At 47.0% G+C, this 25384-nt stretch overlaps 1 protein-coding gene across 3 annotated transcripts in view; it reads left to right on the forward strand.

The window, feature by feature from the left end:
* Positions 1-16526, forward strand: part of LOC309557592 (protein mono-ADP-ribosyltransferase PARP14-like) — a 247325-nt gene extending 230799 nt beyond the window's left edge. For 2 of the 3 annotated variants that reach the window (XM_082260385.1, XM_082260387.1), the window contains exons 17-18: positions 4795-4969; positions 15813-16526. In XM_082260385.1, coding sequence (XP_082116511.1) covers positions 4795-4969; positions 15813-16102 — 465 coding nt within the window. In that variant the 3' untranslated portion in view covers positions 16103-16526. The remainder of the gene's footprint in view (positions 1-4794; positions 4970-15812) is intronic. The other variant, XM_082260386.1, reaches the window with a different exon arrangement.
* Positions 16527-25384: the final 8858 nt, after the last annotated feature.

Consider the following 25384-nt stretch of genomic DNA (forward strand, 5'->3'; position numbering starts at 1 on the left):
TGTCAGTAGCAGGGCAGAGCAGTAGACATTGGACAGGCTAGCGCATCGAGTTCTCTACTGTCTAGCCTGCCACAGTTCCCTACAGAGACCCAGACATCACTCTGTAATTGTACCCCCCCCCGTCCCGCTGTACCAGCCAGTCCTCCTGCTCTCTGGGCTTCCTGTGGGCCCAGGCCCCCTACAGGAAGCCTGGTGGTACCCCCTACCAGAGGCCTGGTGTCACCCCCTGGCAGGTTTCACCCGGGTGCGGTCCACACCCCCTGCACCCCCATAGTGACGCCACTGGTATAGCGCCCTCCTAGTTGAGACAGTTTTGTTTTTTTTGGCTCCTCTGTAATCAGTGGAGCAGTTGTTGATTACCTCTGGGTGCTCTGAATCTCACAAACTGTAAGTTTGATTGCTCTCCCCTGTCTTCCAGTGGTTTCTGGAACATGGAGGGTTTAGCCAGGCCAATTTCCTGAATATTTAATGTATTCCAGCCAATCCCAGAGGAGGTGTTCCCAGAAGGTGGTTGGAAAGAGGTATACATAGTCTGGGATTTGGAGCAGCAGTGTTCTTTCTCTTCCCCTTATTGGAGGGAATCTACCCATTTGGGTGTGGGAGGTGTATCAAATGTGGTATACTGGACAGCCACGTAAATATCTAGTGAATGTTTAAAATGAACAGACACACCAAGAGCAGTTTTCATAAAAAGCATCAAACAAAACTGGACATCAAAATACATAAAGCTTCTTATACATATACCATAAACATTAAGAAGACTGGAACATACACTCCTATTCCCAATATCCCAAAGAAGGGTCAAATAATACTTAGCTCTGGCAACAGCTTGCCCTCGAATTCTGGAACAGGAAAATGAGGTCCTGGCTGCATCTTTTTACAGCTCCAAACAGCGAACCATCTCAAAACGAACCTCCCTTCCCCCATGCTGGAGACTCTATTTATAGTCCCGTATACCAGAGACCACCCACAGGATGCGCTCATTCCTTTTGACCACTCACAGGTCGTTTTGTGAGTGATGTCAGCAAGACATGGTTGCACTTCCCCCAAAACCACATGGTTAATTGGATATGCGGCAGCCATCTTCACACACGACGTCAAAGCTCACTAAACCACCTATGGGTGAGAGATATGATTACACATGTATGGGAACATCGGTCATGAATCAGTTAAAAAATATCCACAACTGATACAGGGGGGTGACCCCAGGATCCCATTTTGGAGCTAGTCAAGGGGGTTCCTCACCTGGGAACATGGTCTGGAGAGCTCACAGAACTGTGTCCAGTGGATACTGAAGGGAGGCGTCCAGTAATCCTGTGGCATTGTGAGTTCTGACCTGAGCTCAGGGCCCGAGTGACTGTGTGCTGTATCCCTGGGTGGACAAGCCGGCAGAATCCCTGCCTGGGAAAGCTACTAAGAAGGGGGCCCAGTCTCTGCCATCCATATTTGTTCCTGCATAGAGACTTAGTGAAATGAAGTGTCCTCTTGCATTTGTTTGGTGAAGCTGGAGTATCCCATATCACCCTACTCTCCACCCCAAGTTTCTCAGCAAAAAAAAAAAATCATAAACGACATCCCCTAGACCAGTAGTTCTCAACTCCGGTCCTCAGGACCCAATAACAGGCCAGATTTTAAGTATTACCTTGGGGAGATGCAGATTTTAGGCATTACCTTGGGGAGATGCAGACTAGAGTACTGCAATCACTGAGCAACAAATTATATCACCTGTGACGTATTTTAGTTATCTCGCAAACCTGGCCTGTTAGTGGGTCCAGAGGACCGGAGTTGAGAACCACTGCCCTAGACTGACCGTTGAGGCAGAATGAGTGAAATCTCTCAGTGTGCCTGGCTGCCTCTGCACTAACTCTGGGGCAAAACTGGTTAACGCATACAGGGGTAGCGCTACATAGGCATAGAAGCTACTGGAGCTTTCACGGTGCCCTAGTCTTAGCCATCACATCTTAAAGAAAGATTTCCTGGGGGCACCCAAGGTTGGTTCATGCCGCTTGTTGTGCTCCCCATCCCCAACACCCCCCCCCCCCCGCCCACCTCCGAAGCAGCCCAGTAGTTTAATCCTCCCATTCATCATAGATTGCTCTATATCAGTGGTCTTTAAACTGCAGACCAGGGGCCAGAGGCGGCCCTTTGCTTGCCTTCATCTGGCCCCTGAGCCACTGTTGCAATCACTGATACAAGACAGTATTCCTCCTACTGACACCAACGATGGGGCATTATTCTTCCCACTGACATAAGTGATGAGGCATTATTCCTCCCACTGACACCAAAGATGAGGCACTATTCCTCCCACTGATACCAACGATTGGGCACTATTCCTCCAACTGATACCAACGATTGGGTACTATTCCCCCCACTGGCACCAACAATGGGGAACTACAGTATTCCTCCCACTGACACCAACGATTAGGCACTATTCCTCCCACTGACACCAACAATGGAGCACTATTTCCCCCACTGGCACCAACAATGGGTCACTACAGTATTCCTCCCACTGACACCAACGATTAGGCACTATTCCACCAACTGACACCAACGATTGGGCACTATTCCCCCCACTGGCACCAACAATGGGGAACTACAGTATTCCTCCCACTGACACCAACGATTAGGCACTATTCCTCCCACCCAACAATGGAGCACTATTCTTCCCACTGACACCAATGATGGGGCACTATTCCTCCCACTGACACCAATGATGGGGCACTATTCCTCCCACCCAACAATGGAGCACTATTCTTCCCACTGACACCAATGATGGGGCACTATTCCTCCCACTGACACCAATGATGGGGCACTATTCCTCCCACCCAACAATGGAGCACTATTCTTCCCACTGACACCAATGATGGGGCACTATTCCTCCCACTGACACCAACGATGGGGCACTATTCCTCCCACTGACACCAATGATGGGACACTATTCCTCCAACTGCCACCAACAAGTGGGCACTATTCCTCCCACTGATACCAATGATGGGACACTATTCCTCCAACTGCCACCAACAAGTGAGCACTATTCCTCCCACTGACACCAATGATGGGACATTATTCCTCCCAATGATGCCAACTATGATGATTATAGACCCTATTATGATTATAGGCATTAGATTATAAGGACTGTGCACACACAAAGCCTGCCGGTCTCCAGTAAGACCTGGACACAGGATTACAGACTTCTTCCCTCCCAAAGCTCTTTGAAGTCTCTGGACTCCAGACCCCAATATGGGAATGACAAAACTCAGAGAAAGCTGCAAGATCAACTTCCTCCGCTCTGAACAGAACTGGTGGAGCTTCCCACTTCCCACACGCATTAGTGGGAACCCTGTGTTACTTCTGTCTGTTCTTCCACAGGCTCGCACTGTCACAGCAGGAATGCTTCCCATGTCATCAGGTTGAACATGGATCAGTGAGCACAGATGCTGATTCTCATTTGGATGGTGGGAATCAACCCAAAGAGGGGAAGGAAGACAGGCCCAGGTGATAGAGCCTGTCTACCTAAGATGCAGTATGAGGAGTACCTCCAAGAAACAGATAGAGCAGAATAGGGTAGAATGAGAAATTGTGAGGGCTAGTTGGATTTTTCAGGTGGTACCGTACTCTATCATAAAGAGTGACACATGAGTAAACAAAACAATAAAATATATAGAGTTTATTATTCCAAAGAATCAGAAGAAGCAGTTGGATATAACTGCGAAACATGTCGGGTTTAATATCCGGTAGCTATATCGGATGTACTAAGCACTGAGAACTCCTTAATGTACTCCTGTATTTTATAATGTCTTGTGTGTTTTTTGTATGATGTTTTTAACTTTGGAATAATAAACTCTATATATTTTATTTTTTTGTTTACTCATGTGTCACTCTTTATGATAGAGTACGGTACCACCTGAAAAATCCCACTAGCCCTCACAATTTCTCATTCTACCCTATTCTGCTCTATCTGTTTCTTGGAGGTACTCCTCCTACTGCATCTTAGGTAGACAGGCTCTATCACCTGGGCCTGTCTTCCTTCCCCTCTTTGGGTTGATTCCCACCATCCAAATTGTCACGAACCGGCGGGACTGGTAGTGGATCCTCTGGACCAGAGAGGGGATGGCGCGGGTTGTACTAGAGGACCGGTTCTAAGCAGTTACTGGTCTTCACCAGAGCCCGCCGCAAGGCGGGATGGATTTGCTGCGGCGGTAACTACCAGGTCGTGTCCCCTAGTAACAACTCGACCTCTCTAGCAGCTGATATGGCGTGGTACACAGGGAGTAGGCAAGAGCGTAGTCGGACATAGCAGAGGTCAGGGCAGGCGGCAAAGGTTCAAAGGCGAGTAGTCGGTAGCAACGGGTTCGGCAACCGGCAAGGCAAACTAACACAGTAGGGAACGCTTTCTCAGAGGCACAGGGCACAAAGATCCGGCAGGAAGCTGTGGGAGGAGAAGGTATTTATGGGCAGTGCACAGGTGAAGCCTAATTAAGTCAGCACTGCCTCTCACAAACCTTAACCCTTAATAACCACTTTGGGCCAGGCACCAATCACTGGTGCACTGGCCCTTTGAATCTAAGAGTCCCGGCGCACGCGCGCCCTAGAGAGCGGGGACGCACACACCGAGACGCTGGAGTGCTGCCTGGGGACACACGCTCCGAGGCCAGCAGGGATCTCGGAGCGCTCAGCGTAACACAAATGATGACCCCTAGGGATGTCGGTACCATTTAAAAATTAATTATTTACTACAAACACTCTTTCTATTTCACAGATGCCGATTCTGTTTTTTTTTTTCCTTTCACACAGATTGAGAGGATACAGAACAAACATTTGTATCAGAATTACCAAATTAAGAAGAAGAGTATCGATACCAAGAATGGTAACAAGAACAACGAGAAGAGGCTCTTCCATGGCACAGAGAGTGCGACAGCAGATAATATAAATCGTAACGGGTTCAACAGAGCCTACGCTGGGACCAATGGTGAGAAGAGACCCCGTTATCCTTCTCTATTCTTTCCAGGTCGCATAGAGGACCAGCTGAGAGCAACTCCACCTAAACATACAAATTCCACATTCACCAAAAGGAGCAAAGTGTGTTATGTAAAAAAAAGCCAGCACATAAAAGCTTCTTCTTTGCAAAAATATATTCCAGCATTGACAGCAGTGGCAACATGACAGAACTGACGCGTTTCAGCTGTTGAGCCTTCCTCATAGCATACACATATGCAGTACAATCAAACTTCATATAATAACAAACTGTTCCTAAAACTAGGGGCGGTACATGCTTAATTACAATTAAGATCACGGCAAAACGCCAGGGGGAGGAGATTAGGTCAGACTCCAAATCGGATACACAATGAGAAAATAAACATTAACCCTTTATATGCTACACAATTATTCCAAAAAAAGGTTTATGTCCATTCCACTATTCATTCCACTGGGCACTGTGGAGGTAAGCTTACGTATCCACCACACCTCACGTTGAAGCAGTGGCGGCTGGTGCTCCATGGGTCGGGGGGGCAGCAGACCTACCACACCATACCCCCCCTCGACCATACCAGCTCCAGCCCGCATACCTAACCCCGGGTCACCGGCTCACTCACACTGGGCAGGCAGCAGCGGTGGCTTCCCCCTCAGTCTCCTCCGTGGGCTTCCCCTGCACCTCCTCCCTCCTCCTCCTCCTCGGCCAATAGCATGGCTTCTCCTTTCGGCCAATCAGTCATAGGACCCGCTTCCTGATTGGCCAGGAGGAGAATCAGTGTGGCAATAGCGAATATTCTTCACTATTGTCACACAGCTGGGTGAGCTCAGGGCTCAGTGCTCTGCGCCCCGAGCCCACCCTTTTTCGAAGCCTATTAGAGCCTTTGGCTCTAATCACGTGCTTCAAAAAAAAAAAAAACCCATTGAAATCCATGCATCCGGTGCCCTGCATGTAGATTAGGGGGCCGGATGCATGGATAGGGGGGGGGCGGCGCATCTGCGCCCCCAATGGACGGGCCGCCACTGCGTTGAAGTAAGATGCGGTGTGTGTCACTTCCTCTAGCTGGTCTTCCAACCTGTTCCAAACCATAAAACATAGTTAAATAGTAGTTGAGGTTGAATAAAGACAATAGTCCATCCAGTTCAGCCTGTGTAGGTGTGTGTGGCCGTAATCATCTCACATACCCCTGAATGGTCTGATCCTTGAGATGTACGTCTAAGAGTCTTTTGAAAGCCACCATACTTCCCGCAGAAACCACCTCTTGTGGTAGAGAATTCCACAATCTTGTAGCCCTAAAAGGAAAAAGAATTGAGGTTACCCCCATGAATTTCCCTAAAGTGATTAGACACACTTGAAATATTTTTGGCTTTGACGCTCCATGCATCATTAAAATGCTCAGAAATTCTTATCCTCTAATTCCAAATGGTGCATCCAACGTACTGTAATTGACAGACACTGCACTCTACAACATAAATAACCATTTTTGAGTTGCAGTTTGTGTAGTGCCTTGGAGAAAAGGACTCTCCTGTAGAAAAAGAGGTGACACAAGTGGCGGGTATTGGGTCCCTGCTGGAGAGACTTGGTAAATGGGTGGATGAATATCTGCAACCATTGGTCAAACATTTGCCCGGCTACCTCAGAGATACTGGCCATCTTTTGGCCCATATTCATGAAATCAATTGGTCACCTGCCCATTGCTGGATTACCGCGGATGTAAAATCTTTATACTCATGTATGCCGCATCATTTACCTCTTCTAGCGCTTCAACATCATCTTACATGGTAAAGCAATTACAGTCAAGAATTGTGTGAATTCATTTTGATGGCAATATAGTTATTATTACAAAACAATTATTTCATGTTTGACTCCAAATATTTTTTACAATGCCGAGGTGCCTCGAAGGGCTCAAAATTTTCTCCATCTCTGGCTAATTTGCAGGATCTCACATAAGTAAGTACAACCCTCACATTTTTGTAAATATTTTATTATATCTTTTCATGTGACAACACTGAAGAAATGACACTTTGCTACAATGTAAAGTAGTGAGTGTACAGCTTGTATAACAGTGTAAATTTGCTGTCCCCTCAAAATAACGCAACACACAGTCATTAATGTCTAAACCACTGGCAACAAAAGTGAGTACACCCCTAAGTGAAGATGACCAAATTGGGCCCAATTAGCCGTTTTCCCTCCCCGGTGTCATGTGACTCGTTAGTGCTACAAGGTCTCAGGTGTGAATGGGGAGCAGGTGTGTTAAATTTGGTGTTATCGCTCTCACTCTCTCATACTGGTTACTGGAAGTTCAACATGGCACCTCATGGCAAAGAACTCTCTGAGGATCTGAAAAAAGAATCGTTGTCCTACATAAAGATGGCCTAGGCTATAAGAAGATTGCCATGACCCTGAAACTGAGCTGCAGCACGGTGTACTTACTTTTGTGAGATACTATAAATTAGGCAAAGATGGAGAAACAATGCCAGAACAGGTCAGAAGCACAGAGGTTAAGAAATGATAAGCTCAGAGTCCTGTCTACAAATGCTCGCAGTTTAGGTAAAAAAATCAATGAACTTGGGTCAATAATGGCATCTGAGAATGTAGATTTAGTGGCTGTTACGAAGACATGGTTTAATGAAAGAAATGACTGGGACATAACCATACCAGGGTACTCTTTATACAGAAGAGACAGAGAAGGCAAGAAAGGAGGAGGAGTGGCCCTGTATGTGAAAGATAGCATTAAATCTAACCTAATACAAGCTGGTGAGGCCAACATAGAGTCAGTTTGGGTTACGTTGCAGTTTGCTAATCATGCAGTAACTCGTGTAGGTGTGATATATAGACCACCTGGTCAAGTTAAAGAACTAGATGATCTACTAGTTGAAGAAATAGCTAAAATGACAATGAAAGGAGAAGTTATCATTATGGGAGGTTTCAATCTTCCAGATATACACTGGAAAACCAAAATAGCAAGTTCTACCAGGAGTACAGATATTCTAAATTCCCTACTGGGGTTGTCTCTGCAACAAGTGGTTGAGGAGCCAACCCGGAGGGAGGCCATTTTGGATTTGGTATTCACAAATGGAGATTCGGTATATGATGTCATTGTAGGCGAAACCTTGGGATCCAGTGATCACCAGTCAGTGTGGTTTAATATAAGAACTGTGAAAGAGTCACACCACACAAAAACAAAAGTTTTAGACTTTAGAAAAACAGACTTTTCAAAAATGAAATTAGTCATAAATGAGTCCTTATCAGACTGGAATGGATTACATGGAGTCCAGGAGAAATGGGACTACTTAAAAGGTGCATTATTGAAGGCAACAGAAAATTGCATTAGACTTGTCAGTAAAAGCAAAAAAAGGAAGAGACCACTGTGGTACTCAGCAGAAGTGGCCCAAATCATTAAAAATAAAAAGCTAGCATTTTGTAATTATAAAAAAACCCAGAGCAATGAAGATAAGGAAATCTACAAGATTAGGCAGAAAGAGGCCAAGCAAGTTATAAGAACTTCTAAAGCGCAGGCAGAAGAAAAACTAGCTCAGTCTATGAAAAAGGGGGATAAGACATTCTTCAGATATATAAATGAAAAAAGGAAATTAAAACAAGGAATAACTAAATTAAAAACAAAGGACGGAAGGTATGTAGAAGAGAATAAAGGGCTAGCCGACTGCCTTAATGAATACTTCTGTTCAGTTTTTACAGAAGAAAAAGAAGGAGAAGGACCTCCACTTGAAAGGATGACTAATGAATCGTTTGATGCATGTGTCTTTACAGAGGAAGACGTTCTAAGATTGCTGTCTAAAGTGAAGACAAATAAGTCTCAGGGTCCTGATGAGATACACCCAAAATTATTAAAAGAGCTTAGTAGTGAGCTGGCAAAACCATTAACAGATTTATTTAACCAATCATTAGTAACAAGAGTCGTCCCGGAAGATTGGAAATTGGCAAATGTCGTGCCCATTCACAAGAAAGGTAGTAGGGAGGAATCGAGCAACTATAGACCAGTGAGTCTGACATCAATAGTAGGCAAATTAATGGAAACCCTATTAAAGGATAGGATTGTGGAACATCTTAAATCCCATGGATTGCAAGATGAAAAACAACATGGGTTTACTTCAGGGAGATCATGTCAAACAAATCTTATAGAATTTTTTGACTGGGTGACTAAAATAATAGACGGTGAAGGTGCAGTAGACATTGCATATCTCTATTTTAGGAAGGCTTTTGACACTGTCCCACATAGAAGACTTATCAATAAACTGCAGTCATTGAGCATGGACTCCCATATTGTTGAGTGGATTAGGCAGTGGCTAAGTGACAGACAACAGAGGGTTGTAGTCAATGGAGAACATTCAGAACAAGGTCATGTTACCAGTGGGGTATCTCAGGGATCTGTACTGGGACCAATTTTGTTTAATATCTTCATAAGTGATATTGCAAAAGGCCTCGATGGTAAGGTTTGTCTTTTTGCTGATGACACAAAGATATGTAACAGGGTTGATGTTCCTGGAGGGAAACGCCAAATGGAAAAGGATTTAGGAAAACTAGAAGAATGGTCAGAACTCTGGCAACTGAAATTTAATGTGGATAAGTGCAAAATAATGCACCTGGGGCGTAAAAACCCAAGGGCAGAATATAGAATATTTGACACAGTCCTGACCTCAGTATCTGAGGAAAGGGATTTAGGAGTAATTATTTCAGAAGACTTAAAGGTGGGAAGACAATGTAATAGAGCAGCACGAAATGCCAGCAGAATGCTTGGATGTATAGGGAGAGGTATAAGCAGTAGAAAGAGAGAAGTGCTTATGCCGCTGTACAGAACACTGGTGAGACCTCACTTGGAGTATTGTGCGCAGTACTGGAGGCCATATCTCCAGAAGGATATAGATACTCTAGAGAGAGTTCAGAGAAGAGCTACTAAACTAGTACATGGATCGCAGGAAAAAACTTACCAGGAAAGGTTAAAGGACCTTAACATGTATAGCTTGGAAGAAAGAAGAGACAGAGGGGATATGATAGAAACTTTTAAATACATAAAGGGAATCAACTCGGTAAAGGAGGAGAGCATATTTAAAAGAAGAAAAACTACCACAAGAGGACACAGTTTTAAATTAGAGGGGCAAAGGTTTAGAAGTAATATGAGGAAGTATTACTTTACTGAGAGAGCAGTGGATGCATGGAATAACCTTCCTGCAGAAGTGGTAGCTGTAAATACAGTGAAGGAGTTTAAGCATGCATGGGATAGGCATAAGGCTATCCTTCATATAAGATAGGGCCAGGGACTATTCATAGGATTCAGATATATTGGGCAGACTAGATGGACCAAATGGTTCTTATCTGCCGACACATTCTATGTTCTATGTTTCTATGTTTCTAAAACTTTGAGCCCATCGCGGCACCTCGGCATTGTAAATAATATTTGGAGTCAAACATGAAATAATTGTTTTGTAATAATAACTATATTGCCATCAAAATGAATTCACACAATTCTTGACTGTAATTGCTTTACCGTGTAAGATGATGTTGAAGCGCTAGAAGAGGTAAATGATGCGGCTTACATGAGTATAAAGATTTTACATCCATGGTAATCCAGCAATGGGCAGGTGACCAATTGATTTCATGAATATGGGCCAAAAGATGCCCAGTATCTCTGAGGTAGCCCCCCAAACGTTTGACCAATGGTTGCAGATATTCATCCACCCATTCACCAAGTCTCTCCAGCAGGGACCCCCCAATACCCGCCACTATTGGGCGTCCCTGAACTGGAGATTGATGCTTGTGGACTTTAGGAAGATGGTGGAATATGTCTGCCTTCCTTATTACAATATCCTCTCTCTTTTTCAAGCATTGTTCTGCTTTGCTCAGATTGAAATGGGCAGGATGACATTCAGTTGTCTTTTTTAGATCCTTCAGTTCCTTTCCGACAATAGATAGAAAATAATCCATGACTTCATTTCTAGCCCAGATGGGGTAAAAGTCTCCACCCCCGGTGGAAATGAGACTCCTCCCAATCCCATATGAATCTTTTCCAGACTCAGACTGAAGTGATTCTAAAGTGGATAACATGGATAAATGATTAAACAAAAAGGAAGACGAGCGATCCTCTGATTGGGATGTGTATGGTGCGTTGCTTTCCTCCTCTATTTCCTGAAAAAAAATGTTTTCTCAACATAGGATTTCAAATAAATTGATTAACATCCAGGATCATGGACAGGACATCAAACTGAGCACAGTGTGTCCACTGCACCACACTGCAAAACTGTGGGGGAGGGGACATTAGAGTGTAAGCTCCTCTGGTACAGAGACTGATGTGAATGTGGGGGAGGGGGCATTAGAGTGTAAGCTCCTCTGGTACAGAGACTGATGTGACTGTGGGGGAGGGGACATTAGAGTGTAAGCTCCTCTGGTACAGAGACTGATGTGACTGTGGGGGGACATTAGAGTGTAAGCTCCTCTGGTGCAGAGACTGATGTGATTGGCTCAGTGATCTCTGTACAGCGCCGCGGTATATGTCAGAGCTATATAAATGTATAATAATAATAGTGTGTGACTGTGGGGGAGGGGACATTAGAGTGTAAGCTCCTCTGGTACAGAGACTGATGTGACTGTGGGGGGAGGAGACATTAGAGTGTAAGCTCCTCTGGTACAGAGACTGATGTGACTGTGGAGGAGGGGACATTAGAGTGTAAGCTCCTCTGGTACAGAGACTGATGTGACTGTGGGGGAAGGGACATTAGAGTGTAAGCTCCTCTGGTACAGAGACTGATGTGACTGTGGAGGAGGGGACATTAGAGTGTAAGCTCCTCTGGTACAGAGACTGATGTGACTGTGGGGGAAGGGACATTAGAGTGTAAGCTCCTCTGGTACAGAGACTGAGGTGACTGTGGGGGAGGGAACATTAGAGTGTAAGCTCCTGTGGTACAGAGACTGATGTGACTGTGGGGGAAGGGACATTAGAGTGTAAGCTCCTGTGGTACAGAGACTGATGTGACTGTGGGGGAGGGGACATTAGAGGGTAAGCTCCTCTGGTACAGAGACTGATGTGACTGTGGGGGAGGGGACATTAGAGTGCAAGCTCCTGTGGTACAGAGACTGATGTGACTGTGGGGGAGGGGACATTAGAGTGCAAGCTCCTGTGGTACAGAGACTGATGTGACTGTGGGGGAGGGGACATTAGAGCGTAAGCTCCTCTGGTACAGAGACTGATGTGACTGTGGGGGAGGGAACATTAGAGTGTAAGCTCCTCTGGTACAGAGACTGACGTGACTGTGGGGGAGGGGACATTAGAGTGTAAGCTCCTGTGGTACAGAGACTGATGTGACTACTGTGGGGGAGGGGAACATTAGAGTGTAAGCTCCTGTGGTACAGAGACTGATGTGACTGTGGGGGAGGGGACATTAGAATGTAAGGTCCTCTGGTACAGAGACTGATGTGACTGTGGGGGAGGGAACATTAGAGTGTAAGCTCCTGTGGTACAGAGACTGATGTGACTGTGGGGGAGGGGACATTAGAGTGTAAGCTCCTCTGGTACAGAGACTGATGTGACTGTGGGGGAGGGGACATTAGAGTGTAAGCTCCTGTGGTACAGAGACTGATGTGACTGTGGGGGAGGGGACATTAGAGTGTAAGCTCCTGTGGTACAGAGACTGATGTGACTGTGGGGGAGGGGACATTGGAGTGTAAGCTCCTGTGGTACAGAGACTGATGTGACTGTGGGGGAGGGGACATTGGAGTGTAAGCTCCTGTGGTACAGAGACTGATGTGACTGTGGGGGAGGGGACATTGGAGTGTAAGCTCCTGTGGTACAGAGACTGATGTGACTGTGGGGGAGGGGAGATTAGAGTGTAAGCTCCTGTGGTACAGAGACTGATGTGACTGTGGGGGAGGGGACATTAGAGTGCAAGCTCCTGTGGTACAGAGACTGATGTGACTGTGGGGGAGGGGACATTAGAGCGTAAGCTCCTCTGGTACAGAGACTTATGTGACTGTGAGGGAGGGGATATTAGAGTGTAAGCTCCTGTGGTACAGAGACTTATGTGACTGTGGGGGAGGGGATATTAGAGTGTAAGCTCCTGTGGTACAGAGACTGATGTGACTACTGTGGGGGAGGGGAACATTAGAGTGTAAGCTCCTGTGGTACAGAGACTGATGTGACTGTGGGGGAGGGGACATTAGAATGTAAGGTCCTCTGGTACAGAGACTGATGTGACTGTGGGGGAGGGAACATTAGAGTGTAAGCTCCTCTGGTACAGAGACTGATGTGACTGTGGGGGAGGGAACATTAGAGTGTAAGCTCCTGTGGTACAGAGACTGATGTGACTGTGGGGGAGGGAACATTAGAGTGTAAGCTCCTGTGGCACAGAGACTGATGTGACTGTGGGGGAGGGGACATTAGAGTGTAAGCTCCTGTGGTACAGAGACTGATGTGACTGTGGGGGAGGGGATATTAGAGTGTAAGCTCCTGTGGTACAGAGACTGATGTGGCTGTGGGGGAGGGGACATTAGAGTGTAAGCTCCTCTGGTACAGAGACTGACGTGACTGTGGGGGAGGGGACATTAGAGTGTAAGCTCCTGTGGTACAGAGACTGATGTGACTGTGGGGGAGGGGACATTAGAGTGTAAGCTCCTGTGGTACAGAGACTGATGTGACTGTGGGGGAGGGGATATTAGAGTGTAAGCTCCTGTGGTACAGAGACTGATGTGGCTGTGGGGGAGGGGACATTAGAGTGTAAGCTCCTCTGGTACAGAGACTGACGTGACTGTGGGGGAGGGGACATTAGAGTGTAAGCTCCTGTGGTACAGAGACTGATGTGACTGTTGGGGAGGGGACATTAGAGTGTAAGCTCCTCTGGTACAGAGACTGATGTGACTGTGGGGGAAGGGACATTAGAGTGCAAGCTCCTCTGGTACAGAGACTTATGTGACTGTGAGGGAGGGGATATTAGAGTGTAAGCTCCTCTGGTACAGAGACTGAGGTGACTGTGGGGGAGGGGACATTAGAGTGTAAGCTCCTCTGGTACAGAGACTGACGTGACTGTGGGGGAGGGAACATTAGAGTGTAAGCTCCTCTGGTACAGAGACTGATGTGACTGTGGGGGAGGGGACATTAGAGTGTAAGCTCCTCTGGTACAGAGACTGAGGTGACTGTGGGGGAGGGAACATTAGAGTGTAAGCTCCTGTGGTACAGAGACTGATGTGACTGTGGGGGAGGGGACATTGGAGTGTAAGCACCTGTGGTACAGAGACTGATGTGACTGTGGGGGAGGGGACATTGGAGTGTAAGCTCCTGTGGTACAGAGACTGATGTGACTGTGGGGGAGGGGACATTAGAGTGTAAGCTCCTCTGGTACAGAGACTTATGTGACTGTGAGGGAGGGGATATTAGAGTGTAAGCTCCTGTGGTACAGAGACTTATGTGACTGCGGGGGAGGGGATATTAGAGTGTAAGCTCCTGTGGTACAGAGACTGACGTGACTGTGGGGGAGGGGACATTAGAGTGTAAGCTCCTGTGGTACAGAGACTGATGTGACTGTGGGGGAGGGGATATTAGAGTGTAAGCTCCTGTGGTACAGAGACTGATGTGACTGTGGGGGAGGGGACATTGGAGTGTAAGCTCCTGTGGTACAGAGACTGATGTGACTGTGGGGGAGGGGACATTAGAGCGTAAGCTCCTCTGGTACAGAGACTTATGTGACTGTGAGGGAGGGGATATTAGAGTGTAAGCTCCTGTGGTACAGAGACTGATGTGACTGTGGGGGAGGGGACATTAGAGTGTAAGCTCCTGTGGTACAGAGACTGATGTGACTGTGGGGGAGGGGATATTAGAGTGTAAGCTCCTCTGGTACAGAGACTGATGTGACTGTGGGGGAGGGGACATTAGAGTGTAAGCTCCTCTGGTACAGAGACTGATGTGACTGTGGGGGAGGGGACATTAGAGTGTAAGCTCCTCTGGTACAGAGACTGATGTGACTGTGGGGGAGGGAACATTAGAGTGTAAGCTCCTCTGGTACAGAGACTTATGTGACTGTGGGGAAGGGGATATTAGAGTGTAAGCTCCTCTGGTACAGAGACTGATGTGACTGTGGGGGAGGGAACATTAGAGTGTAAGCTCCTGTGGTACAGAGACTGATGTGACTGTGGGGGAGGGAACATTAGAGTGTAAGCTCCTGTGGTACAGAGACTGATGTGACTGTGGGGGAGGGAACATAAGAGTGTAAGCTCCTGTGGCACAGAGACTGATGTGACTGTGGGGGAGGGGACATTAGAGTGTAAGCTCCTGTGATACAGAGACTGATGTGACTGTGGGGGAGGGAACATTAGAGTGTAAGCTCCTGTGGTACAGAGACTGATGTGTCTGTGGGGGAGGGAACATTAGAGTGTAAACTCCTGTGGTACAGAGACTGATGTGACTGTGGGGGAGGGGACATTCGAGTGTAAGCTCCTGTGGTACAGAGACTTATGTGACTGTGGGGGAGGGGACATTAGAGTGTAAGCTCCTGTGGTACAGAGACTGATGTGACTGTGGGGGAGGGAACATTAGAGTGTAAGCTCCTGTGGTACATAGACTGATGAGACTGTGGGGGAGGGGACATTAGAGTGTAAGCTCCTGGGGTACAGAGACTGATGTGACTGTGGGGGAGGGAACATTAGAGTGTAAGCTCCTGGTACAGAGACTGATGTGACTGTAGATTGTGTGTCTCTTCTTGTACATTATGGAGTTGGTACAATAATATGGATATAATATCTCAGAGATGACATTGGTTTCCTCATATGTATATATATATATATTCTGTGTTGTATTTCTGATCTCAGGATAATAATTGTCTTTCTCTTTCTATGAGTGCAGCTGCAAAGTTGGGAAAAGGGACGTATTTCGCTGCTGAAGCCATTTACTCTGCGGATGACACATACTCCAAACCCGATACAAATGGATACAAGTACATGTACCTGGCCCGTGTCCTCACCGGTGTTTCCTGTGTCGGGAATGACGCAATGATCGCACCTCCGGCCAAGAACCCATCAAACCCCACTGACCTGTATGACAGCGCCACAGATAAAGTATCAGCACCCTCAGTGTTTGTGATATTTAATGACATCCAGGCCTATCCAGAATATCTCATCATCTTCACCAAGTGACCTCAGAGAGCACAATCAGGACTATAGGGAAGTGTCCAGACTTTCAGCCGCTTCCCTGAACAGCTCGCAGCATCACCTGACATGATCACTCCTCCCTGTTGCGTGCATCTTCCTACGCCTTCTGGCCTGAACTAGATTCCCTTAAAGTGCATGTTGGCTTCCTTAAAGGAACAACTCTCATCATCAAGCAGAACCCCTCTCTGATCAGCTTCGGATGGAACTCTCCAACCTGTAAAGTGTACCTGTAGCCAGGCAATACAACAGCAATACAGAGCAGAGAAGGGGAAGGCAAGAATCCTGATCGGCTTTGATTTTCTGTCTTTTACCCTGCTCAGATATTTTATCTCACTTCCTATCTGGTGAATGGAAATATTCTTTAAAGGAGCCCTGGAGAGCAGTTAAAACCTGACAGAGGTCCTAATCCATCCTCTACCCAAAACTAAAAAAAAAAAAAAAAAAGATTTGGCTCGACATACACTTTCAGGGAGGGGTCTAAATAAAAATTTTCCAAGCAAATGCTGTTTATTTCTTATGATCGTCAGCTCCATCTAGTGGTCATAATGTGGTATTTTCCTTAACTACCTCAGATAAGAAAAAAGCCACTAGATGGAGCTAATGATCATAGTAAATAAATATATTCAGCACATTATGGGGATCATTTAACTTTACTAAACAGATTTCTTATGTTTACAGTTGGATATTTTTAATGGACTGTATATGGCAATAATACAATTATATTTACAATTGAAATGAAGGGATTTTAAGATTATCTCACAGGTGTAATGATTCTGTTTGTACAATCCCAGTGTTTGTTATAGGGAAATATTGGTCGAAATGTACTGTAACGGATCAACCGACACCCTGACTGGGTACCTCCGTTGACGGATGCTCCTAGTGCTTCCCGAGGGCTCCAAGCACTCCACCGGACACCATAACCCCACGAACCGCCACAGCTTGTTTGGGGTCTCGCCATCTCCTACCCACCCTGGACCTACGACAAGGCTCCAGGTTCCAGTGGGTGAACCTCTCTTTCCATAGAGAGCGCAGTAGGAACAGGAACAAGCTCTTACAAGAGCTTAATGATTATTCAAGGGAGTATGAAGTGCATAGCAATCCCTTGTAGCAGGTTACTCCAATGAGAGACAGGACTCTAGATTGAGGGTGAAATAGAACTCAAACTGTTTATTCAAACACATGCACAAAGAGATATACACTGTGGGACAATTCCCCCCTCCCCCTTAGCAGCCAATCCACATACACATATACATCCTATAATAAGTTTATCTTAAGGCAGACAGAACAATGTGAGGTCATTAACATTTAACAATGGAACAGGTAGACTTTTAACACAATACACATTCCATCTCAAAACAGACAATAGGACAAGCCTGCAAAGGACAGTCTGTGTGTCTCCTTCCTTGAAATACATGGAATACACAGTGTAAAGTGGGATTAAATCTTCATAGTTCAGGAGAGATATTGCTGACAGATATTACTGTCCCACTTGAAGCAATCCAAACCATTAAGTATCTGTCTTTTACTCATAGTGATGGTGAACACCGTCACATGTACACTCCACCCCCCCCTCCCCCCATACACAGTCCAATCACTGCACTATACAGCCTATCCTGTTTTTTTCATTGGATTGAATCAGATCTTCTGTGACTCCCAACCTTCCATATATAACTTCTGGCAGCCCTTAGGGTACCTTATGGGGTCAGATAATCCTCCCATCCTCACATTGGGCTCTCGCATATTTATGACCCTCCCCAGGGTGACTCTCTGTATGTAGCAATGGCCTCTGTGTGGATTCTATCACCCCCAACCCAAAAATGCACAGTATAAACAGTAATTAAAAATAAGTACAGCCCCAGACCTATGACCGGGGAAAAGTTTTGGCCCTTTATTGGAGATTAACTCAAACTTTGACTTGAACTTTTATTAACTACTTAAGATTTTACCCTCTTTTATAATATCTTTTACCCTAGATTATAATAAAAAAAAAAAAAAAAAAAGTGTGGGTTTTTGCTATTTGGCAGTGTGCCACTTTAACTAGTAATGTTCCAGTCATGCAGGGCCAGGACAACGGGTGGGCAAGAGAGACAGCTGCATTGGGAACTGTAGCATCATGTGAGGTGGGGGGCTTTTTTTTGGGAGGCAACAGGGGTAAGAATTTTTCTAGGAAGGGAAATCTGGGTGTGTGTGCTTGGAAAGGTGATTTGGGGGGATTTGTGTTGGGAGGGGGGATGGGGGAAGAGGATATGTGCTAAAAGAAGTGATGTGGTAGAGAATATTTGTGCTAGGAGGGGACATTTTTATGGGGGGAGTGTTTTTGTGCTAGGAGGGGAAATTTGAGGGGGGGGGTTTGTGCTAGGAGGTGGGTGGGGAAATTTGTAATGGGAGGGGGGATTTGGAGTGTGAGGGAAGAGGATGTGTACTTGGAGGAGAAATTTGAGGGGTAGAGGATTTGTGCTAGATGGAGTATTTCTTTTTCTTGGGGGGGGGGATTTGTGTTGGGGGGACTTGAGGAGAGAGAGGATTTGAGCTGGGAGGGGTGATGGGGGGCAAAGATCTGTGCTAGGAGGGACAATTTCAGCAGGGGGGCAGATTTGTCATGGGAAGAGAGGGGATTTATTCTTAGGGGGCAAGCAAGATTAGTGCACAATTTTAATCTTTTTTTTGGGGGGGGGGGGTTGATAACACATAATGCTCATACATCTTGGGGGGGGGGGCAGTTTGACATTTTCGCCCTGGGCTTTAGATGGCCTTGCAAAATTACAATGTTAGAGATCCCCCACATAGAGGTACTTTAAGGGAAAAGTTGTAAATGAGGACCATCAATGGTGTAAAATGCAAACATTTATTAAAGTGCTGGCCTAAAGTTGAATTTACAACAAATTGGTGTTAAAAAAAACAACCCAGACGTCCAGTGGAAAACACACAAAATAACATTGTCTAGACAAGCACATAAAACGGGCCCCATGCGTACACACATACATCCCACTCAGAGTCTCTCTAAAGCATATGAATGAAATCTTGGGTCATGCTATAGAAAAAATGTTCCAAAAGGTACTTCACAGGGTACTCAAAAATTAAGCTTAATATTAGCATAGACACAGAGCATATGCAAAAATGAGATAGGGACGCCTCTTCAGCCCGGGACAGGAGCATCTATCCAGATGATGGCTATTGAAAGGAGCTAGATATTGGAGACTAAATTACACTTCTAGATAATGGCTGTATCAGCAATTAAAGTTTGACCATAGAGGGGAGAGGTATACTCAGTTTAGTCCGCGGTCTTACCAGTCCTTTCAATGATTCCAGAAAAAAACAGTAAATCTTAGTGGTGGATAGGAAGTCCCAATAGCATCCATTATCAGCCAAGTTAATGGTAGATGGACTAATCACAGTACAGTCACAGAAAGTCAGTCTAGGACAGCATTGGGTATCGGAGTATTGACTTGTTTTATCACAGGACTCATTGGTTGACTCACCCGTCTTCCAGGCCCGGCTGCTCTACTCCTTAGAATTAATTACCCATCCGGCTGTCACTAGAGGTCTATCTCGGCTGAAGTCTTAAGGGCAGTTGGCCTGCATAGCAGGCTATCCAGGGGGCCAGTAGCTGGATGTTGAGGTCCGCTCGCTGCCATCAGGGCGGTAAACCGGCGCCCGGAAACCAGACCGGAATCGGAAGTCCGGGAGTTGTTAGCGTTGAACGCAGGGTTCCTTCGCGCTGATTACGTCAATGCATTTCGCATACGTCACGTACGCTTCGTCAGGACGTAACGGCGTTCTTTACTTCCTTCTTTTTATAGTGTTTATTATTATTATTATATTATACAGGATTTATATAGCGCCAACAGTTTGCGCAGCGCTTTACAATGTGAGGGAAGACAATACAGTTACAATACAATTCAATACAGGAGGAACTAGAGGGCCCTGCTCGTTAGAGCTTACAATCTAGAAGGGAGGGTCAAGTGACACAAAAGGCAATAACCGAATGGGATGGGCTGATGGAGAAAATGGAGGTATATTTGTTAGGTGTCGGTAGGATAGGCTTCTCTAAAGAGGAGGGTTTTCAGAGACCGCCTAAAAGCTAATAGAGTAGGATATAATCGGACAGATAAGGGTAAGGAGTTCCATAGGATTGGAGAGGCTCTGGAAAAGTCCTGGAGGCAAGCATGGGAGGAGGTGACAAGGGAGCTAGAGAGCAGGAGGTTTTGAGAGGAACAAAGAGAGTGATTAGGTTGGTATTTTGAGACTAGGCTAGTGATGTAACTGTGGATTACTTAGTAGGAGTAGTAGGAGTTACCCACACCTAATTTCAATTGAATGCGATTAGAACGTCGTATAGCGTCATCTTGTGGTGAAGATCATGAACTGTTTTAACATCTAAATAAATAGAAACTGCATCTAACAAACACATTGCATTAATATCATATCTTATCATTTTCATTCCTCATCACACTAATTCACAGCAGATATTCAACGAGGATAATGGCATTTGTGGGGGAGATCAAAGGATAATCTCAAGTCAGGGACAAAGAGGGAGGCCAAGGCAAAAACTATAATCCAAGAAGGCACAGACAAATAGTTCAAAAAAGAAGAAAAGATAAAGAACAAAGACCAAGACAAGGGTATTCGGTGTACCGGAAGGACAGGGTAGGAAAAAGAGGGGGAGGGGTATGTCTCTATGTCAAGAACAATATAAAGGTGATAGAAAGGAGTGACATTACGGATGGGATGAGCATGGATTTAGAATCTGTGTGGGTTGAACTCCATAGGGAAGGAGAAAAGGGGAAAGTAATTGTGGGGGTTTGCTATAGGCCACCTAACCAAGGGGAGGAGGTAGAGCTGGAATTCTTAGCACTAATGAGTAAAGTGGCAAAATTGGGATCAGTCGTCATATTGGGGGACTTCAATTATCCCGACATTGACTGGGACGAGGGGACTGCACACTCACAGAAGGCCCGCCTATTCACGGAAACCTTACTGGATAATTACATGTCACAGTTGGTGGATTCTCCGACTAGAGAAAATGCAGTCCTGGATCTATTGATCACTAATGACCCAGACCTAATCTCGCAGGTAGGAGTCCAGGACAATCTGGGCTCTAGCGATCACAGGATGATCACATTTAGTATAAATAACAATATAACAAGGCAAGTGGGGAACATAAGAACCCTAAACTTCAGAAGGGCAAACTTTCCAAAATTGTACTCATTAATGGAAAGAGTAAACTGGGACCAAACCCTGGGATCCCTGACCACAGAGGAAAAATCTGAATGCTTTAGGAACATATTAGGCAAAGGCATCTTGCAGTGCATTCCTATGGGAAATAAATTTAGAAGAGACAAAGCCAAACCTGGCTGGCTAAACCGTAGCGTCAAAAAACTTATTAGGGGAAAAAAATTGGCCTTCAAGAAGTATAAATCAGAGGGCACAGTATCGGCTTTCGAGCAATACAAGGAGGCAAATAAGAAAAGTAAGCAAGAAATCAAGATGGCTAAAATCAACTTTGAGAGACAAATAGCGGAGGATAGTAAAAAAAACCCAAAGAAATTCTTTAAATATATCAACAGCAAAAAAACTAGGGCAGAGCATATTGCACACATAATTAACAATGATGGGAGGATGGTTACAGAGGACACTGAAAAAGCAACCGTGCTGAATGCTTTTTTCTCGTCAGTATTTACACAGGAAACAGAGGGGTACACTGACCATGACTGTTTGGTTAGTAGTAATACACAGGACTTGCCACTATGGCTAACAGAGGGTGAAATCAGGGAAAGGCTGGATAAACTCAACACAAACAAATCACCAGGCCCGGATGGCGTACATCCGAGAGTACTCAAGGAACTCAGTAAGGTTATATCCAGACCACTGTTCCTGATCTTTGCTGACAGTATTAGGACAGGAGATGTACCAGGGGATTGGAAGAAAGCTAACGTGATTCCGATATTCAAAAAGGGCCAGAGGCATATCCCGGGAAATTATAGGCCTGTCAGTTTGACATCAATAGTATGTAAACTTCTAGAGGGGATGATAAGGGACTATATCGTAGAGTTTGCTAAAGACAACAACATCATCAGCAGTAATCAGCACGGGTTTACAAATGGGCGTTCTTGTCAAACCAATCTATTAACATTTTACGAGGAGGTGAGCTGTGAGCTAGATAGGGGGAGACCAGTGGATTTGGTGTACTTGGATTTCGCTAAGGCGTTTGATACAGTTCCCCACAAGCGCTTAATTTATAAAATAAGATCTGCAGGTATCGACAGCAGGGTTTGCTCTTGGATACGGAATTGGCTTAAAGGGCGTGTCCAAAGAGTGGTAATAAACAGCGCATACTCAGACTGGTCTGAGGTAGTAAGCGGGGTGCCCCAGGGCTCAGTCCTGGGACCAACCTTGTTCAATTTATTCATAAACAACATTGAGGTCGGGATCAGTAGTTCGATATCAGTTTTTGCAGATGACACAAAATTGGCCAGAGCAATAACTGCACAGCATGAAGCAGATATCCTACAGAATGACCTGGACAAAATTACAGAGTGGGCAACGACATGGCAAATGAGGTTTAACGTGGAGAAGTGTAAGGTTTTGCACTTGGGGACTAAAAACATAAAAGCACAATACACGTTAGGAGGGGAACCCTTGGGGGAATCAAAAATGGAGAAGGATCTGGGAGTCTTGGTTGATGATAGATTAGGCAACAGCATGCAATGTCAAGCGGCAGCTGCCAAAGCCAGCAGAATATTGGCATGCATAAAGAAAGGGATGTATTCCAGAGATAAGACTATAATCCTTCCACTTTATAAAACTCTGGTCCGACCGCATCTGGAGTATTCTGTCCAGTTCTGGTCGCCAGTCCTCAGGAGGGATGTGTTGGAGCTGGAGAGAGTCCAGAGAAGGGCAACTAAACTAATTAGGGGATTGGAGGACCTTGACTATGAAGAGCGTCTACAATCGCTCGGTTTATTCTCCCTGGAGAAGAGACGTCTGAGGGGGGACATGATAGCAATTTATAAATATCTTAATGGGGATCCCAGCTTAGAAAAAAAGCTGGGGGGCGTGGCTAGGTCATGGCGGTGTGAGGACGTTTGACTCTGGTGCTCCCGCTCCCTGGCCCCCCTGATCGGCTAAATTGATCGTTACCTGGCTGTTTTCTAGCTGACATGAGCTCCTATAAGCGGCGGAAGAACAAATCCACATCCAAGGCTACTCCGGCGGCCCCGATCCGTTCATTCTTCCCGGATTCTGCTACCCCGGTGCTGCGGAGGCTGGTGGCGGGCCCACGTGGCAGTATCAATCCGACGGCGGTGTCCCGGACGGCACAGGCGGCATCCCCTCCGGCTCCCCTGCCTGCTATGGCTTCCCTGAGCCCCTTGCAGCTGTCCCAATCGTCCTCGGCTGGAGACCCCAGTGAAGAAAGGGACATCTGGGCTCTGCTGCGCTCCCTCCCCACTAAGATGGACATGGAGGCTCTGGTAGCGCAAGTCACGGAGCAGCATAAGAGGGACTTCCAAGTGCTGACCGCAGAAGTGTCTCATGTTCGGGAGCGAGTGGCGACCGGGGAATCGGCGATCGGAGACCTCAAGGCTAGGGTAGAGTGTCTGGAACGAACACAAGCTGTCCACGCGGATGTCCTTGCTGAGCACCAGCTCGCCTTGGAGGACGTGGAGAACCGGAGCCGCCGTAACAACTTGCGGCTCCGGGGCCTGCCCGAGGCCACCGGACCGGAAGACTTGATGGAGACGGTTCGGGCCATCCTGGCGCGGATCTTGCCTTCGGACCCCCCTGTCGCAGTGGAGTTCGACCGGATACATAGGGCCTTGGGCCCCAAACCGACGGACACTACAAGACCTCGGGACGTCATCTGCCGCGTGCATCGGTATCCGGTGAAGGAACAGGTGCTGCGGGCTGCGTGGACGAAGGGCCCGATTGACTTCGATGGGGCACAGATCCAGGTTTTCCCCGATGTGTCCAGAGGCACTCTGATCCGCAGAGCGATGCTGAAACCCCTGCTGGAGCGTCTCAGGAGACAGGATGCCACTTACAGATGGGGTTTTCCCCTCCAGCTCATCGTCCGCAGGAATGGCGCCACTTTCGTCCTCCGCAGACATGCTGACCTCCCAGCCCTGTTCCGGTTTGCAGCCATCGCTCCTCTGGAGGTCCCGGACTGGTTAGCCAGGCTTCCTGACAGGGACGCTCGCTCTCCCGGAGGAGGGCCATCGAGACCCCGATCCGAGGGACGCCGTCGGCAACGCAGTGCCCCCGTGGCGCGCTCTACTAGCCCCTCGTTGGCTTCCCCGGAATTTTGATTCAGCGTTGCCGAGGTCCGTGAGTAATGACTTAGCCCCTTGCCCTCCGCCCCTGCCTGTCCCGGGTCACATCCCTGAGCTTCACCTGCCCTTCCCTGATAGCTGACTGTCCTGCCTTGTGGTGACTGTCCCCCAAGCTAGATTTGAACTGCACTAGTCCCGAGGGCCGTGCCGGGCCTCCAGCTGTCCCCGAGTGTCCCCAGGTGCCTCTGACTGCTGCCCATGCCGAACTTCCAGGGCTCCGGTCATCTGCCTCCCCCCGTATCCCCCTCTCTTGGATCTTGACTCCCCTAGATCGGCTCCGTGTCTCCTGCTCCCCCTAATGCTGACATGCGGGGGCTCTGGAGCGGCTCGGGGCGGTGCGGTGCCTTGCTCCCGCTTCCGGGGCCTGGGTGTCTGGCAGGCCTGCTGACTCTCTGCAAGTTTAGATCTTAGAGTAGTGTCATTGAACTGTTGCCTCTCATATTGCTTGCTGACTGTATGCACTATTTAATGCTTTCCAGATGTATGCACGCCTGCTCTTCTGTGGTTACTGGGGGGGCGCCTGGGTCTGGTCGTACTTGCTTGGGTTGCATGCCGGATCTGGGTGTTACCCCGCGCTGCAGGAGAGGGGATGCAGGGCGCTGCCGGTGGCCCTCGGAATTCACTTTTGCTTCACCCCCCCCTCCCTTATCCCCCCTCCCTCCCTTATCCCCCCTCCCCCCCTCCTTTGTCCCCCTCCCCCCCCCTTATCCTCCCTCCCTTACCCCCCCTCCCCCTCTATCTCCCCCTCCCCTGGGCCGGTTGGGGAGCCGGGGAGCGGTCACCTACCTCTCCCAGTTGGTGGCTCTCCTCGTTCCCCACGTAGGGTGATCCTTTGGTGCCTGTCCATTTTGCCCTGCCTGCGGGGTTGGTGGATCGGGCCCTAGGGTCCTTTGAGATTGAACTCTCTCTGGTGCTTCGGCACCTTAGTACTTTGTAA

This window comes from Pelophylax lessonae (genome assembly GCF_965119305.1).
Source record: "Pelophylax lessonae genome assembly, chromosome: 6".
Classification (NCBI taxonomy): domain Eukaryota; kingdom Metazoa; phylum Chordata; class Amphibia; order Anura; family Ranidae; genus Pelophylax; species Pelophylax lessonae.